General features: G+C 38.5%; 1 protein-coding gene across 2 annotated transcripts in view; it reads right to left on the reverse strand.

The window, feature by feature from the left end:
• Nucleotides 1-15,385, reverse strand: part of VEPH1 (ventricular zone expressed PH domain containing 1) — a 248,514-nt gene that overhangs the window by 35,930 nt on the left and 197,199 nt on the right. The window contains exon 10 of one of the 2 annotated variants that reach the window (XM_061167857.1): nucleotides 13,850-13,984. The exons of the other annotated variant lie outside the window; for it this stretch is intronic. Coding sequence (XP_061023840.1) covers nucleotides 13,850-13,984 — 135 coding nt within the window. The remainder of the gene's footprint in view (nucleotides 1-13,849; nucleotides 13,985-15,385) is intronic. 2 annotated transcript variants of the gene reach the window in all.

A 15,385-nucleotide genomic window follows, 5' to 3' on the forward strand; every position in this document is an offset into this window, starting at 1 on the left:
CAAGGAAAAGTTTCATTACTTTAGCAATCTCCCAGATTTTAACTTGGAAACTATTATTCAATTTGAGTAGTCTCCTTTTTAAATTGGTTAAAAACTCAACATTCAAAAAACCAAGATCATGGCATCTAGTCCCATCACTTCATGGCAAATAGATGGGGAAAGAGTGGAAAAAGTGGCAGATTTTATTTTGTTGGGCTCCAAAATCACTGCAGATGGTGACTGCAGCCATGAAATTAAAAGACACTTGCTCCTTGGAAGAAAAGCTATGACAAAGCTAGACAGCATATTATAAAGCAGAGACATCACTTTGCTGACAAAGGTTCATATAATAAAAGTCATGGTTTTTCCAGTAGTCATGTACAGATGTGAGAGCTAGACCATAAAGAAGGCTGGTCCAACTTGCATCTCCTGCGACTTCTGCGTTGTAGGCAGGTTCTTTACCACTGAGCCACTGGAGAAGCCCAAATCTATGGATGTGAGAGCTGGACCATAAAAAAGGCTGAGTGCCAAAGAATTGATGCTTTCCAACTGTGGTGCTACAGAAGACTATTGAAAGTCCCTCAGACTCCAAGGAGATGAAACCAGTCAATCTTAAAGGAAATCAACCCTGAATATTCATTGGAAGGACTGATGCTGAAGCTGAAGCTCCAATACTTTGGCCACCTGATGCAAAGAGCTGACTCATTGGAGAAGACCCTGATGCTGGGAAAGATTGAGAGCAGGAGGAGAGGGCGATACAGGAGGAGATGGTTGGATGGCATCACCAACTCAATGGACATAAGTTTGACTCCAGGAGATAGTGAAAGACTGAGAAGCCCAGCGTGCTTCAGTCCACGGTGTCATCAGACACGACTTAGTGACTGAACAAAAACAAGTCTCCTTTTATAACAGACCGAGTCCTAGATACAGTTTTGACTTTTGTGAAGATAAAGCTCATTTTCAAAAGATGAAAGCTTTGTTATTCATTTTGCTGGGAGGGGTCTTGCAGAGGAAGTACAGTAAGATAATACTAGTTTCCGTTTATTGACCTCTCACTATGTCTCAATCACTGTTCAAGGATTTTACCTGTATTATGTCTCCCAAAACTTACAAAACCCCAGTGAACTGAGCACTAGTGCTTCTTGCACTTTGCAGGTAAAGAAGATAAGGCAGAGAGGACTTAGATAAAATAACTGGCAAGTTCTGGAGCCAGGATTCAAACCCAGATCCTGAGCTTCCAATGACCACGCTTCCACACTGCTTGGTGCTGCTTTTCCTGCTTGCCCAGGGCCCAGTGTCTGTAGGCACAATATCCATGACAGCATCAAGCAGAAAAGGGAAAGACTACTCGTGCACTGATTATTTAAGAAAAGAACCTAAACCAATATTGGATTAGAACAGACATTTCGGAGGGACTGCATACCTCTGTTCCCCTAGGAGTAGAGTTATTTCGTTAACTATTTTCTGAAGGTTTCTTTTATTTTTTTAATTTCCTTGACTGATGCAGAACATCTGGCTGACTGTGAAGGAATGTTCGCTACAGTAGTAAAGTTGACATGCTTCATTATAGGATAGTCCGGCTTGTGAAACACGAAGGAAACACAATACATGTGATCAGCCAGGATTCAAACTAAACCCAGGAAATATTTATGCTGATTTTAATTTCTTTAAAAAAAGCTTATGTACGACATAAGCACAGTATATGTGGATGGTGGTTAGGGAGATATTGATAGTGTGTATTAATTAGCCAAGTGTAAGGGTAATGATTTTCCAGTTTTTAAATAGTTAATGGAACTGTCACTTAGGTTTCATGTGTTTACAAAATGGTACAATAGCTTAATATAATGAGTTGGTATGTATGGAATTGTTTATATAAGGAGCTCAACTGGATTGTTATAACGTATAGCTGTTAAGGGGAAAAAATGAATCCAAATGAAGGTAGAGACACTATTTAAGGAGGCAAAGTTTAGAATTTGGCTGGATTTCCAAACTCAGTGGTCCTAAGGCATCAATAAAAGTCCTGCTTGTAAAAGTTCCAGAGGACGTGTCAGTGCTCAAGGAGTCTGTTTGCCTTCAAGCCTCTCTTCTTAGAATTCATCGCGTTAATCCCAGATGAACTATTACATGGCTATAGTGGAAGAATGTGAGTCCACTGATACTAGATAAATTGTGATAAAAATTCATCTCAAGCTTAAGCTAATACTATCCCAATGCTTCCTAGTGTCACAAGCCTTATGCACACAGCATGGTGTAAACATGGCCATGGTCACTAGCAGCCTCATCTGGCCTCTCAGCCACTGTTGGCCTGCCTTCACCTTGGCAAGGACCTCATGGATGAGCTTACGCCCTTGTTTCCAAGGGGAAGAACAGAACATTGGGCTTCCGAGATGGTGCCAGCCGTAAAGAACCCACCTGACCAGGCAGAAGACATAAGAGATACGTGTTTGACCCCTGGGTCAGGAAGATCCCCTGGAGGAGGGTACGGCAACCCACTCCAGTACTCTTGCATGGAAAATCCCATGGACAGAGGAGCCTGGCGGGCTGAAGTCCAAGAGTCGCAAAGAGACACAACTAAAGTGACTTAGCAAGCATGCATGCATGAAGAAAATAACTGCTTTTTTCTGGGCTCTAAAGACAATCTTTTTATCTCTCAAATGGAGTCTCCTAGGTGTAGACTCTTCCTCTTAGCATTTTAAATTTTTTCTTTGTGTCTGCATGTTTACTCTCTATCTTCTCAAACACAGATCCACTCTACCTTGAAACTTTTCACCATCTCATTAACACTCAACCAAAAGACAAACATCCAAGGGTGGGTGAATTTAGCCCCTGAACAGCTGATCACTGCTGGGGAAATCATCTGTCTGTTTTAACTTAAATCTATCATCTCTGAAGCCAAATGGATTTTCTTTGTTGCCAGACAGTCCTGTCATTTTTCTCTAGTTAAGATCATGGCTCCTTTCTGTGAGAATTTCATTTTAGATTTTTCTCTTTCCTCACATCTCCTACATTCCATTCCTTCTTCCCCAACTCCACTTTCAACTGATGGCCTCAGCTCTTATTTCATTGAAAAAGATGAAAGGCCATAAGAAGGAACTCACTCATCTTCCTGGCACCAGATCCACTAACGGACCTGGGTCTGTGTGCATCTCCTTTCCCTTTCCTGCTCATCTTTCTCACCCTCTCGCTTCATCCCAAAAACTTACAAGTGTGCTCTGGGAGTTTCCATTCTAATCTTCCATTCCATTTCCAGAATTCCTCCACCACCAACCCATGTAGCACCTTGCTTTTAAAACAGCTACCTACATGTTCTATTACTATGCCTCCTTCCTCATTCTTTACTTCTCAATTTTCAGCCGACTCCTGTTTGAACCCTGTTCTTAAAACTCCATTAAAACTGCTCTAAGTTGCCAATTTGGATGGATGCTTATCTGTACCTATCTTCCTTGATCTGGTTGCCAGATTCCATCCAATTCCCTTTCCTCTCTTTCTTGGACTCTCTCTTAAGATCAGCGACCTCTAAGTTCTGTTTCTTTGGTTTCTTGGCTGTTCTCTGGACTTCGTCCTGAACAGGATCCTTTTCCTCTCCGTGTTCTCATCCCAGATGGTTTTACTCTTCCCATGGCTTTCCTCATCTCCGTGCAAACGATGCCTTCATTTATATTTCTGGCCTAAACCACTTCCCCATTTGCCCACTAAACAGTTCCACTGGAACATCTCACAGGCATTTTAAATGTAAGGTGTTCAAAGGTCTCCCCAACCTTTACACCTGACTCATTTATCTTCAAAATTTATATTAAATGTGTCATTTATTTCTATCCCTCCCAGGATCATCTCAGTTTTAACTACTCTTTTTCTCTCATATGGATTAGCAATAGTTTCCCTAGTGATCGCCATGATTTTACTTTTGCCCCTTTCTGATCTGATCTGATCACAGCACACTGAGTGTGTGAAGAAAAGCTGGGTAATGTCTGCTGCTCAGAGTTCTTGGGTGACTTCCCACAGGCTGCAATAAAATCTAAACTCCTTGCCATAGCTTAGAAGGCCAGTGGTAAAGCCCCCCAGACCAACTCTCAACCCCTTAGTCTTCACTCTCTTGGTTTACTGGGCTCCCCCCTGACCCTTACACTTCTTCCAATGCTGTGGAATGGGAGAGAATTGACTCCTACATGTGCACAACCTTTCACTGTTTTGTGGGAAGGAGAAAACAGAATTTCCACTTTCTTTTTCATTTCTTCCTTTACAATTTCTATTTTTGAGTATACTTTCTAATGGAAATAATGAGTGTCATTTGTTGTTTAGTTGCTAAGTCGTGCCTGACTCTTTTGTGACCCCACGGGCTGTAGCCCACCAGGCTCCTCTGTCCAGGCAAGAATACAGGAGTGGGTTGCCATTTCCTTCTCCAGGGGATTTTCCTGACCCAGGGATGAAACCCGTCTCCCCTTGGAAGGCCAATTCTTTACCACTGAGCCACCTGGGAAGCCCAATGAATACATGAATATAATTTATAAGTAAACAAAAATAAGCATGGAAGGTGCTTGCTCAAAAATTTTTTCTTTCTTTCTTTAGCTGTATTTGGTCTCAGTTGTGGCATATGGGATCTTCATTATGTTATGTGGGATCTTTCGTTGTGGTCGCACAGACTCTCTTGTTCGCAGTGAGTGGGCTTAGTCGCTCTGAGGCATGTGGGATCTTAGTTCCCTGACCAGGAATGGATTGAACCTGCATCCGCTGCATTGCAAGGTGGATTCTTAACCACTGGACCATAAGGGAAGTCTCTCAAATATATTTTTCTGATGGAATGTGATTTAAACTTGGAGGAGAATGCTCTAATGCACCAAGGTTTTGGCTTTCTTTTGTAATTCTTCCTCTTTTTTGTGTGTGTTGGTTTGTGATATATTTTTTTTAATCTTAAAATCTTTGTGCAAATAGGCTTTCTTTACCAGGACATCTCTGTCACCAGCTCAGAGAAGACTTCCCTGATCATCCATCCAATGCCCTTGTCCTTCATGTCTTCCTTCAGGCATTTATGTTTGTGTAGTGCCTACCCGTGTGGAAATTGTGTATTTGTTTACTTGTACTTTGCCTGTCTCCATGTGGCAGTGCGTGGTTGTTTAGGTTCAATCTCTGTACAGTGCTTGGTATAGAACAGGCATTTGCAAAAACATATTTTTAACTGAATGAATGAACCTAAGTCATATTTACCATGATATGACTGTGATCTTTTGTCTCTTCCATGTTACCGCTCATGTCATTTCCTACATGGAACCACTTTCCCCTTTCTTTTAAAAGCCTAGACCTTGTGTTTTAAAGCCCACCAACTCCCCAACTTTGCATCTGCATCCACATTCCACCCTCAATCTGCCTTCCTGATCCCCTGGTCTGTGGTTTCCCATCAGGACTTGCATTGTCATGGAGTTTACTCGATAATCACTGGATTTACCACTTGCTCTGGCTTCCCAGGTGGCACAGTGATAAAGAACCCACCTGCCAAGGCAGGAGACACTGGTTCAATACGTGGGTCAGGAAGTTCCCCTGGAGGAGGGCATGGCAAGTCACTCCAGTGTTCCTGCCTGAAGAATTCCATGGACAGGGGGCCTGGGAGGCTACAGCCCATGGGGTTGCAAAGAGTCAGACCTGACTCAGTGACTGAGCTTGCACTGGCTTCTTTGTATAGCTGCCTATTCATACCTTCTTTTTATCTCTTTACCTCCCCTTTGCTTCTTAGATACTGCTTAAGTTTTTCTGGTTTTGAACTCATAGCCTAAAAGCCTCAGAGGCCCCAACCCCATCTGGACTTCTGAAATCTCAAACCTAATTCCCATCTACCCTATTATTATCTAACTTGCTCCCAAAGGGAGGTTCAACACAGCTAACCTCTCTCAGACCTCTGGGTTCACACTGTTCTCCTTTGAGAACATGTCACTTATATCCCCCATGTAGACTTGAGTTCCTGGTAAGATTCTGAAGTTACAATCTATACATAAATAAGTCCATTCCTTATTTATTTACTTACTTAGGTATTTATTTATTCAAGCACTATGTTAACACAGTAACTCAAAACACTAAATCTAAGCCTTTGGGAGCTTCAGAAGGTCTCTTTTTGTGCCATTCAGAATTGAAGCTTTAGTTTTATTTATACTTTGACACCCTGGAACCTGTCAAGTGTGCTTGTGGCAATGTGGACTGAAAACAAATCTTCAAATGTTAGCCACATGGGGCACATTTTATTTCAGCAGTAAATTTAAATTTTTTTTTTTTTTGGTTTTGTTTCCATAATGGGCATAGTTTTGAGTCCTCATTGTTATGGCATATGGAATTTCTCCATACTTTGGGAACTCAAACATATGTGTCAATAAAAGTGGCCCCTCTCCCACATTCCAGCCCTTCAACAATCCCCACATCAGCTTTGTCAACTGTCTGGTCCTCTGATAATTAGAGCAACGCTCCCTCTGAAGAGACAGGCAAATGTGCCCTGGAATGAAATTATTAATAAAATCTCTAGTTCCTCCAGAGAGGTCATTCTCTTCATTTCTTAAATAAATCCACAGATTTTCTGCCTTTTCCCTAAAATCTTTATTTTACAATGAGGGTTAGTTATCTTAAAAAGGAACTTTCCTATCTTTGATGATGTATTTTTAAATTCATTGCTCTTTCCTCAGCACCTAGAAGGCTACGTGGCAATTGTAAGCACTGTAATTACTTACTGAAAACATAAATGAACGTTTCCTCCTTTCTTATAATGTTAAGGACCAATACCTTTGACACAGCCTATACAGTGATGCTTCATCGCTGGTTCCTGCCTAGTAAAATAGAATTTTCTTTATTTAAGAAAACGTCTCATTTACATTTCCTTACATAAAGCAATATAAGTAAAAGGGGGTGCTTCTGTAATAATATTTTTTCCTTGCTGGTAAAAGAAACAGACAGAGAAAATACAGAAGATGGCTAATCCTATTGACCAGAGATAACCACTGCTAATACATCTTGGTATGTTTTCTTTCGGCTGTCTTAATGGGCAAATCTCCAAATAATCTTCTTCATATAAACAGTCCTATACCCTGCAATGTGGTATCTGACATAAGTATTGTTTCATGTCATTAAGTGTTTCTTGTAAACATGATTTTTCATGGTTTCTTAATATTCTTCCATAGAGATGGATGTCTACATGTTACTTTGTCCCATCTTTAAACATACATATTATTATATCACATGCTGTAAATTATATGTTAATCATATAAGTTATACATTAGAAAATATATTGTGCTATCACACATATTAATAGCATGCATATATGACACTTTCATTTGCACACTTGTAGACATTTAGGCTATTACAGATTACTCTCCAGTACTTTTTTGATGTGTGTATCTTAAGTTCTGTACACATTTCAGATTATTTCTTTAGAACAGATTCCTAGAAGTAGAATCACTGTGTTAAAGGATATGAATATTTTCAAGACTCTTGACCTGCATTGCTAAATTGCCTTTTTAGAAATGTTGAAATAATTTATACACTGAATAGAAATGTGTGAAAGTGTCTAAACTCCCTTAACTCTAGCCAGCACTGATTACTGTCTTTTAAAAAATGGATTAAAAAGAGTACTGTTAGCTTAACTTCAATTTTAAAATCCTGACTACTAATGAGGCTGAATATTTTTTCTGCACTCAAAGTCTTCTTTGAGTTATTTGCTTATGCCTTAGGTTCAGTGATTATTGGTTTGCATGAATTCATAGCATCTTAAGGATATTAAACTTGTCTTTCATACTTATTACACATATTTTCAAATTACTATATACACAGATTTTTAAATAAACTTCATATTTTTACATTCAAATCTATTAATCCTCTACTGTTAGACATTATTCACAGGTTTAATCCAAAGGAAGAGAGAAAGAAAGAAAGAAAGGCATGTACAAAGAATAATGTAACAAATACCCATGACCTTGTGGGGCAAATTTAACAAATGCTAATATTTTGCTTTTGATTTTTTAAAAACAAAATTGCATGAGATCTTAATTTCTTTCCCAGTAACAGTTCCCTCCTTCCTATCCCTTCTTCATCATCCAGAGGCAACACCATCACAAATTTGGTGAGACTATAAATATGCTGTTATAGTTTTATCACAAGTATATGCACCCCTAAATAATGCCTAATATTGCTTAGTGTGTTTTAAAAATTTACACAAGCCATCATACTATTCCTGTCATACTTTTGCAACTTGCTTATTAAAAATCAATGTTATGTTTTTAATATTTATTCCATTTTACTGCTCATAGGTCTATCGAATTCACTTTCACTGCCTGTATAGCATGACTATACCATGACATTTTTCTCCATCTTTCTAATGATAACATTTGCATTGTTCCTGATTTTTTGATGCAATTTTCAGTTTACTTCTGTTAATTGACATGTTATCTTGGTGCAAGTATGTAAGAGTGGCACCTAGAAACGGAATTTCAAGATAATAGGGTACATGAATTTAAAATATAACCAGCTACTGCCAGATTGCCCTTTAAAAAAACACTGTAAAGGTAAATTTGTCTTAAACCCTCTTTAGGACATAACATTTTTACATGATATAATATAAAACTTTCTGGTTGAAAGATATGAGCATTTCTTACTTAAATGCTCTCATTGAAAGAAAGAAAGAGAGAAAGGAAGGAAGGAGGAGAGGGAGAAAGAGAGAAGGAGGGAGGGAGGGCAGGTGGGAGGGAAGGAAGAAGAAAAAAGGAAAGAAAGAAGAAATAAAAATATGTGAGGCAATGGATTTGTTAATTAACTAGATAGGGGGAATCCTTTGTGGGGGGAAATGCCTATGGCGTTTTTTCTGATAAGTTATAAATGCAATGAACACTTCTGGAAAGTACATCGCCCCTTGTTACTCACCCCCCCCCCCCTGTTAGCTAGCTGTCATTTATGAATCTAATTATTGCTATGTATTTTTAATTACTTTTTTCAAGTAGCTATACCTGATATTTACTTAAGTAGATAGTCTCATATGTCATCTATGAATATTCTTATCTTTTTACATCTTTGCCAAAACCTTATTGCCAGAATTTTTTATTCTTCATAGTCTGATCATTGTAAAATGATACTTCATTTTTAACGTTTTAAATAAATTATTTCCATGACTTTTAGTGAGTCTAAACATCTTTCCTTAGGTGTTTTGGCCACTTGAGTTTTTGTTCAGTGAATTTTCTGTTCATGTATCTCGCCCAGATTTCTCTTGGGTTGGTTGTCTCTTCCCTGTTGATGTGTAGGAGAGCTTGTGTCAGTTAAACATATTTTAAATAACTCCTCCCAGGTTATGCTGTTAGGCTTGCCTTTTAACTTTGTAATGGTGTAATTTGTCATACAGAAATTTAAACTTTTTATGTAGTCAAATCTATTCATATTTCCTTTATGATTTCTGTTTCAGTTCAGTTCAATTCAGTCACTCAGTCGTGTCCGACTCTTTGTGATCCCATGAACCCCAGCACACCAGGCCTCCCTGTCCATCACCAACTCCCGGAGTCCACCCAAACCCATGTCCATCGAGTCAGTGATGCCATCCAACCATCTCATCTTCTATTGTCCCCTTCTCCTCCTGCCTTCAATCTTTCCCAGAATCAGGGTCTTTTCCAATGAGTCAGCTCTCCACATCAGGTGGCCAAAGTATTGGAGTTTCAGCTTCAGCATCAGTCCTTCCAATGAACACCCAAGACTGATTTCCTTCAGGATGGACTGGTTGGATCTCCTTGCTATCCAAGGGACTCTCAAGAGTTTTCTCCAACACCACAGTTCAAAAGCATCAATTCTTCAGCACTCAGCTTTCTTTATAGTCCAACTCTCACATCCATACATGACCACTGGAAAAACCATAGCCTTGACTAGATGGACCTTTGTTGGCAAAGTAATGTCTCTGCTTTTTAATATGCTGTCTATGTTGGTCATAGCTTTTCTTCCAAGCAGTAAGCGTCTTTTAATTTCATGGCTGCAATCACCATCTGCAGTGATTTTGGAGCCCCCAAAAATAAAGTCTGACACTTTTTCCACTGTTTCCCCATCTATTTCCCATGAAGTGATGGGACCAGATGCCATGATCTTAGTTTTCTTAATGTTGAGCTTTAAGCCAACTGTTTCACTCTCCTCTTTCACTTTCAGCAAGAGGCTCTTTAGTTCCTCTTCACTTTCTGCCATGAGGGTGGTGTCATCTTCATATCTGAGGTTATTGATATTTCTCCTGGCAATCTTGATTCCAGCTTGTGGATAACCATTGTTGTTTTAATCTAATTATTGTAAAGTTTCACTCTTTCCATTTAGACTTTTATCTGGAGTTAATTTATTAATGATAGTGTCAAGGCTCCATTGAATTTTATCTTTTCAATCTGGAAAAATCACATGTCCCTATACTGCTCTTTAAACATTTAATTTTCTCCTCACTGATTGGAAACCTCCCTTCTATCATCTATCAAGTGTGCACATATTCTTGGAACTAGCTCTGGATGCTACATCTCTTACTATTAATTTACCCCTGTAGCAATAATCACCCCCTCATCTCTTTGTGCTTTTACAATAAATTTTCATTTCCTAGTAGAAAAAACTTTCTCCTCTTTGTTCTTTTTCAGAACTGTTTTTTCTCAAATTTAGGATCAGTTTGTTTAACTCCATGAAGAAATTTTGTTGCTATTATGGTTGGAAATAAATTATATTTATAATCTGAGAGTAATTTCCATTTGCATAATCAGTGTTCCTAGCCGGGGCAAGAGCATCTCTTTCCATTAATCCAGGTTTAAAAAAAAAGTTTTTATTACTATTTAAAATCAAGATAACTAGTCAAGATAGGTAGATTATACACCCATAACAAACACAAAAACTCTAGTTTTTAACAGAACAGAAGGTTGTTCCTTCCTCATGCAAAGTGTGTGTGTGTGTGTGTGTGTGTGTGTGCGTGTGTAGGGGGAGTCTGGGTAACTCTTCAGAAAAGCAGTCTTCTGTGTGGGAGTTTAGAGTTGCAGGCTGTGGCCATCCTTCTGGCCACTCAGTATCAACATTTGCTTCTGCAGTCTTCACGGTAGGGGAAGAGAGGCAAGATGAAGAGAGAAGCAGTGGTTCTTAAAAGCTCCTGCCTGGAGTGATACATATCCCTTTTTATATATAATTTGCTGAAGCAAGTCACATGTCCACGGCTTACTTCAAGAAGCAGGGAATTGTAATCTCACAAGCATAGAGTAGAGAAAACCCAGATGTATTAGTGATGGCCCTCATGTCACCATGGCATATGCTCGTGCTCCTGCTCTGCCACTGACGAGGGATGTGATCTTTGACAAGTCCCCATGCTTCCAACTGCAACATCTGGAAAGTGATAGGATTTATTTCTTTATTCAGTTGGTGTGTGCGTGTGTACTAAGTCGCTTCAGTCATGTCCGACTCTTTGTGACCCTATTGACTGTAGCCCGCCAGTCTCCTGCATCTCCTGCCTTGGCAGTGGATTCTTTACCACTAGCACCACCCGGGGAGCCCTGTTCAATTGGTCCTTATTATTTATTGGGAGCCGACCATGTGTCGGGCAAGGTGTGACTCTGGTAATATAATGGTAAACACAGTGCAACCCTTGCCTTCAAGCAGTTTGCTATTTAATAGATATCTTACTGTTGACTTTCAGTTCTTTAAATAAAATTCCAAGATTTTATTTAAAAAATTCTCAATAAGAAACTCTCCAGAGAGTTATATTTCAGAGACTTAGGTGTTTTCTCAGAAGTTTCTTCCTTCTTTGTATGCCTGAATTTAGTTGGCTGCAATGTAATTCTATCACAGCAACAGATACACACCTGCCCATCATTTTCAAATCACTTGTATGAGTACAGACTGGCACAGGTGGTGACAAGAAAGCAGACACTGGACCATTCTCATAGCTGTTTTGAATTTAATGAGAAGAATACTTCATAAAATAAAGATAGCTGAAAATCAATTTGATTGGGAAATACCTGGGCTGATAACCTTGCCACATAATGTACATTCCAGATATCAAAGCTTTTTCTAATACTTAGGAGTAAACCAAATTATAAAACTTCTGAAATTTCTAAAATATTTTGTTCTACAATTAATTTTTCCCTAGAGGAATATTTATTGGTATGAAATAGAAGACATATGAATAAGCATACTTGTGAGCATGCACAAAACTGGTTTGCCAAGTTTTTTTTTCTCCAATCTCTTAGGACTTGATGCTGCCTGCCAAGTTTTAATTTACTAATTCCCTCTACTTAAAATACAGCTCACAGAGAAACATTTCTAAGAATTTGAGGCATTGTCTTTAAACATGATGCAACAGTTTAAAATTTGCATGAAATAAGGGAAGAATTCCATTCTACTTTGCATTGATGCAATTATGGCATTTCCTTTACTCTTAATACTACATACCTAATTCTTAAACCAAAGTCAAAAATAGTGACGCAATAATAGAATTTAGTTTCAGTGTCTTACATATCATACTAACTAAACTTTTGATTAATTACAACCATTTCTCATCTTTTCACAACCCTTTAGCACTTAAGAGGTATTGAGTTTGTTTCAAATATAACAGTTTTTTATTAATTCGCTAGTTGTTTATACTTTGAATCTATTTAACAAGGACAAAGACCATGATCATACACTCCTAGAATCTCTGGTTTCATCAGTAAGCATCCAATGCTTATTACTGGGCTTTCTTGAAAGTGAAATAAGGATAATTAGGTTCTCTGAATATGAGAAGGGAAGATCAATAACCATTCTCTATTCTCATTAGCCATGTTCTCCCTGAGTGATCCAACCTACTGTCATGACATCAACCCCAAGTCCAATATCTCCAGTTCTGGATTTCTTCCTAAGTTCCACACTGGTAATTCAAAGACCATCACCACCTGGTTATCTACACAAACAACTCATACTCAAAATATGTAAACCAGAATGATTTATCTTCTTCCTCCATATCAGCTTCCTTTGTGGTCAACTTTTTCAAGATGGTGCCATTATCCACTGGCCGTAGATACACCTGGAGTCATTTTTGGTTCTTCCATCTTCCTTATCAGGGACCAAGTCCTATTGATTCTGCTTTGTTACTGCCTCTTTAATCCATCCTCTTCCTATAACTTCCAACTTCAGTTCAGGCTTTCATTTCCTACCTGACTACAGTGATCACTTCCTTCATAGTCTTCCTGTCTCCAGTCAGGCTTCCTCCAATTATTCTCCATACCCAGGCCTGTGATCCTTTTCACTCTGATCACAGCTGTGAAAATCCACTTCCAGTTTCACTCTATTGATTGGGTGGGCATGGTTCCACATTCTGGTCCTTTCCCAGTTTGAGGGCCTGCTCAGGAGGTCTCGGTCAACTGTGTCCTGAGAGTGATGCCCCTATTTCCACACTCCTAAAATGCTCTAATTCACATCATCCATGCCTGTCTCAGCAGAGCTCTTTCTCACCCTGACCACACTCTCTTCCTTCCTGTTCATCTTGTCTTCCTTTTCTAACTTTGTGGTGACCGCAAAGGGTAAGGTGATGAGAGGAAGTATGCAGGGAAGAAATGAAAAGCCCCAAAGAACCTAGAGTCCAATTGCTCTTTCCTCTTCAGGCCTAGGGTTGTCTGTCTGTCTGTAAAATGTTTTACATTTCTGTGTGGCTCTGAGTGGGCTGTATTATGTCAGTCTGGGAGTCTCAAAATGCAGTGACTTTGTCTACTGATATCACTAAGTCCTGAATCCACTATAGCATGACATGTAAATCATTACTTAGTGTCTTCTGATAATAATAAAAGAAAGGAAAGGAAAGAGGAAAAATTGAACTATTAAGAAAAAGCAAACTCTTTCATCTTGAATCTTGGCTAAAAATAACATGTGCAAGGAAAGAAGCATTTACCTTCTGCTGTGGGAATGTGGACTCCATCATGGCCGTTTCAAAGCTGTGAGCACCCTCTACCTGCGTCTTCTCCCATAGAGCGCTGAGGAATTGTACAGAACGACTCTGAATGGACAGCGGCTCAGGAAACAGGCTCTGAAAGGCCATTCATGAGAGAAACATGGCATGTCATCTCTTGTCCCAGCAATATTGTTTGATTGGCTGCAAAGCACTATTAGTCTTAGTCTGAACTTAAAAATGGCTTAAATAAAGCTACAGAGAAATCTATATTGAAGATCAAATGTACAGTACATTTCATGCTTTCTATATTTTTAACAGAAAATTTAACTTATTAAACAGCACTTTAAAGACAGTTGATATTGATTTCTATAAATATGCCTAACTTTTGTAAGGTAGTGTTTATATCAATCACTTCTCAAGGATGTTACTTAATTGGAAAATGGCTAATATAAATATTTATATTTATTTTTCAAAGATCTGAGAATTAAGGTATAAAATTTGAGTACAAATATCAAGTTTATTTAGGGCTTCCCAGGTGGCACTAGTGGTAAAGAACTTGCTTGCCAATGCAGGAGATGTAAGAGACATGTGTAGATGTAAGACCTCTGGGTCAGGCAGATCCCCTGGAGGAGGGCATGGCAACCCACTCCAGTATTCTTGCCTGGAGAATCCCATGGTCAGAGGAGCCTGGGGACTACAGCCCACAGAGTCGTGGAGTTGGACATGACTGAAGTGACTTAGCATGCAGCATGCATACATCAAGTTTATTTACACAGAGTAAATCATGGATAATAGACATTAAATAACCAACAGTCCATTATTATTTAGATATGAACAGTGTAAGGGAGGGTTGGGAAAATAAAAAACATTTTCAGTCCTAAAGTGTACAATGGCTGAATATTCTTAGAGCTTTAAGATATTTTAAGTTTTGGACAGTAAGATTGTTAATGTAAGAAAAAATTACATTTACATATATTTCATTCAAGTCAATGAACATAAAAATTTCAAAGGAAAATTTAGATTGTATGTTTAATCAATTATGTGTTTAACAGTCATTTACATGTGATGTTACACCTAAGAATGTGAGAAGTGTCTCAATTCGAGGAAATAATTTTATAAAAACATACAGAACATAAAGGCACATGATTACACACATGCGCACACATGCACACACACACACAAAATATAATATATATAATATATATAATATATATAATATATATTATCCTTTATGTGTGAGGTGTAATAAAATAATGATATTGGCTTATAAAATCCCATTTTCAATGTCAGTGACTGTCCAAATATTGACTTATGAGACTTTCTAGATGGTCTCTGTGTATATAGTTTCTATTTAGTAAGTTTCTATTTCTATTTAGTAAGATTCTTCTTTTCCAGAAAAATCTCATTATTATCCTCCTCAACATGAACTGTTTTTGGTACTCAGTGGGAAAAGGTGGAGGATCTTATACCCTGAGTAAGTTGCCCACAGATTTAAAAAGGTTAAGGGCCAGTAACAGATTAATGTGAAACCCAAAA

Source organism: Dama dama, chromosome 19 (assembly GCF_033118175.1).
Source record: "Dama dama isolate Ldn47 chromosome 19, ASM3311817v1, whole genome shotgun sequence".
Taxonomy (NCBI): domain Eukaryota; kingdom Metazoa; phylum Chordata; class Mammalia; order Artiodactyla; family Cervidae; genus Dama; species Dama dama.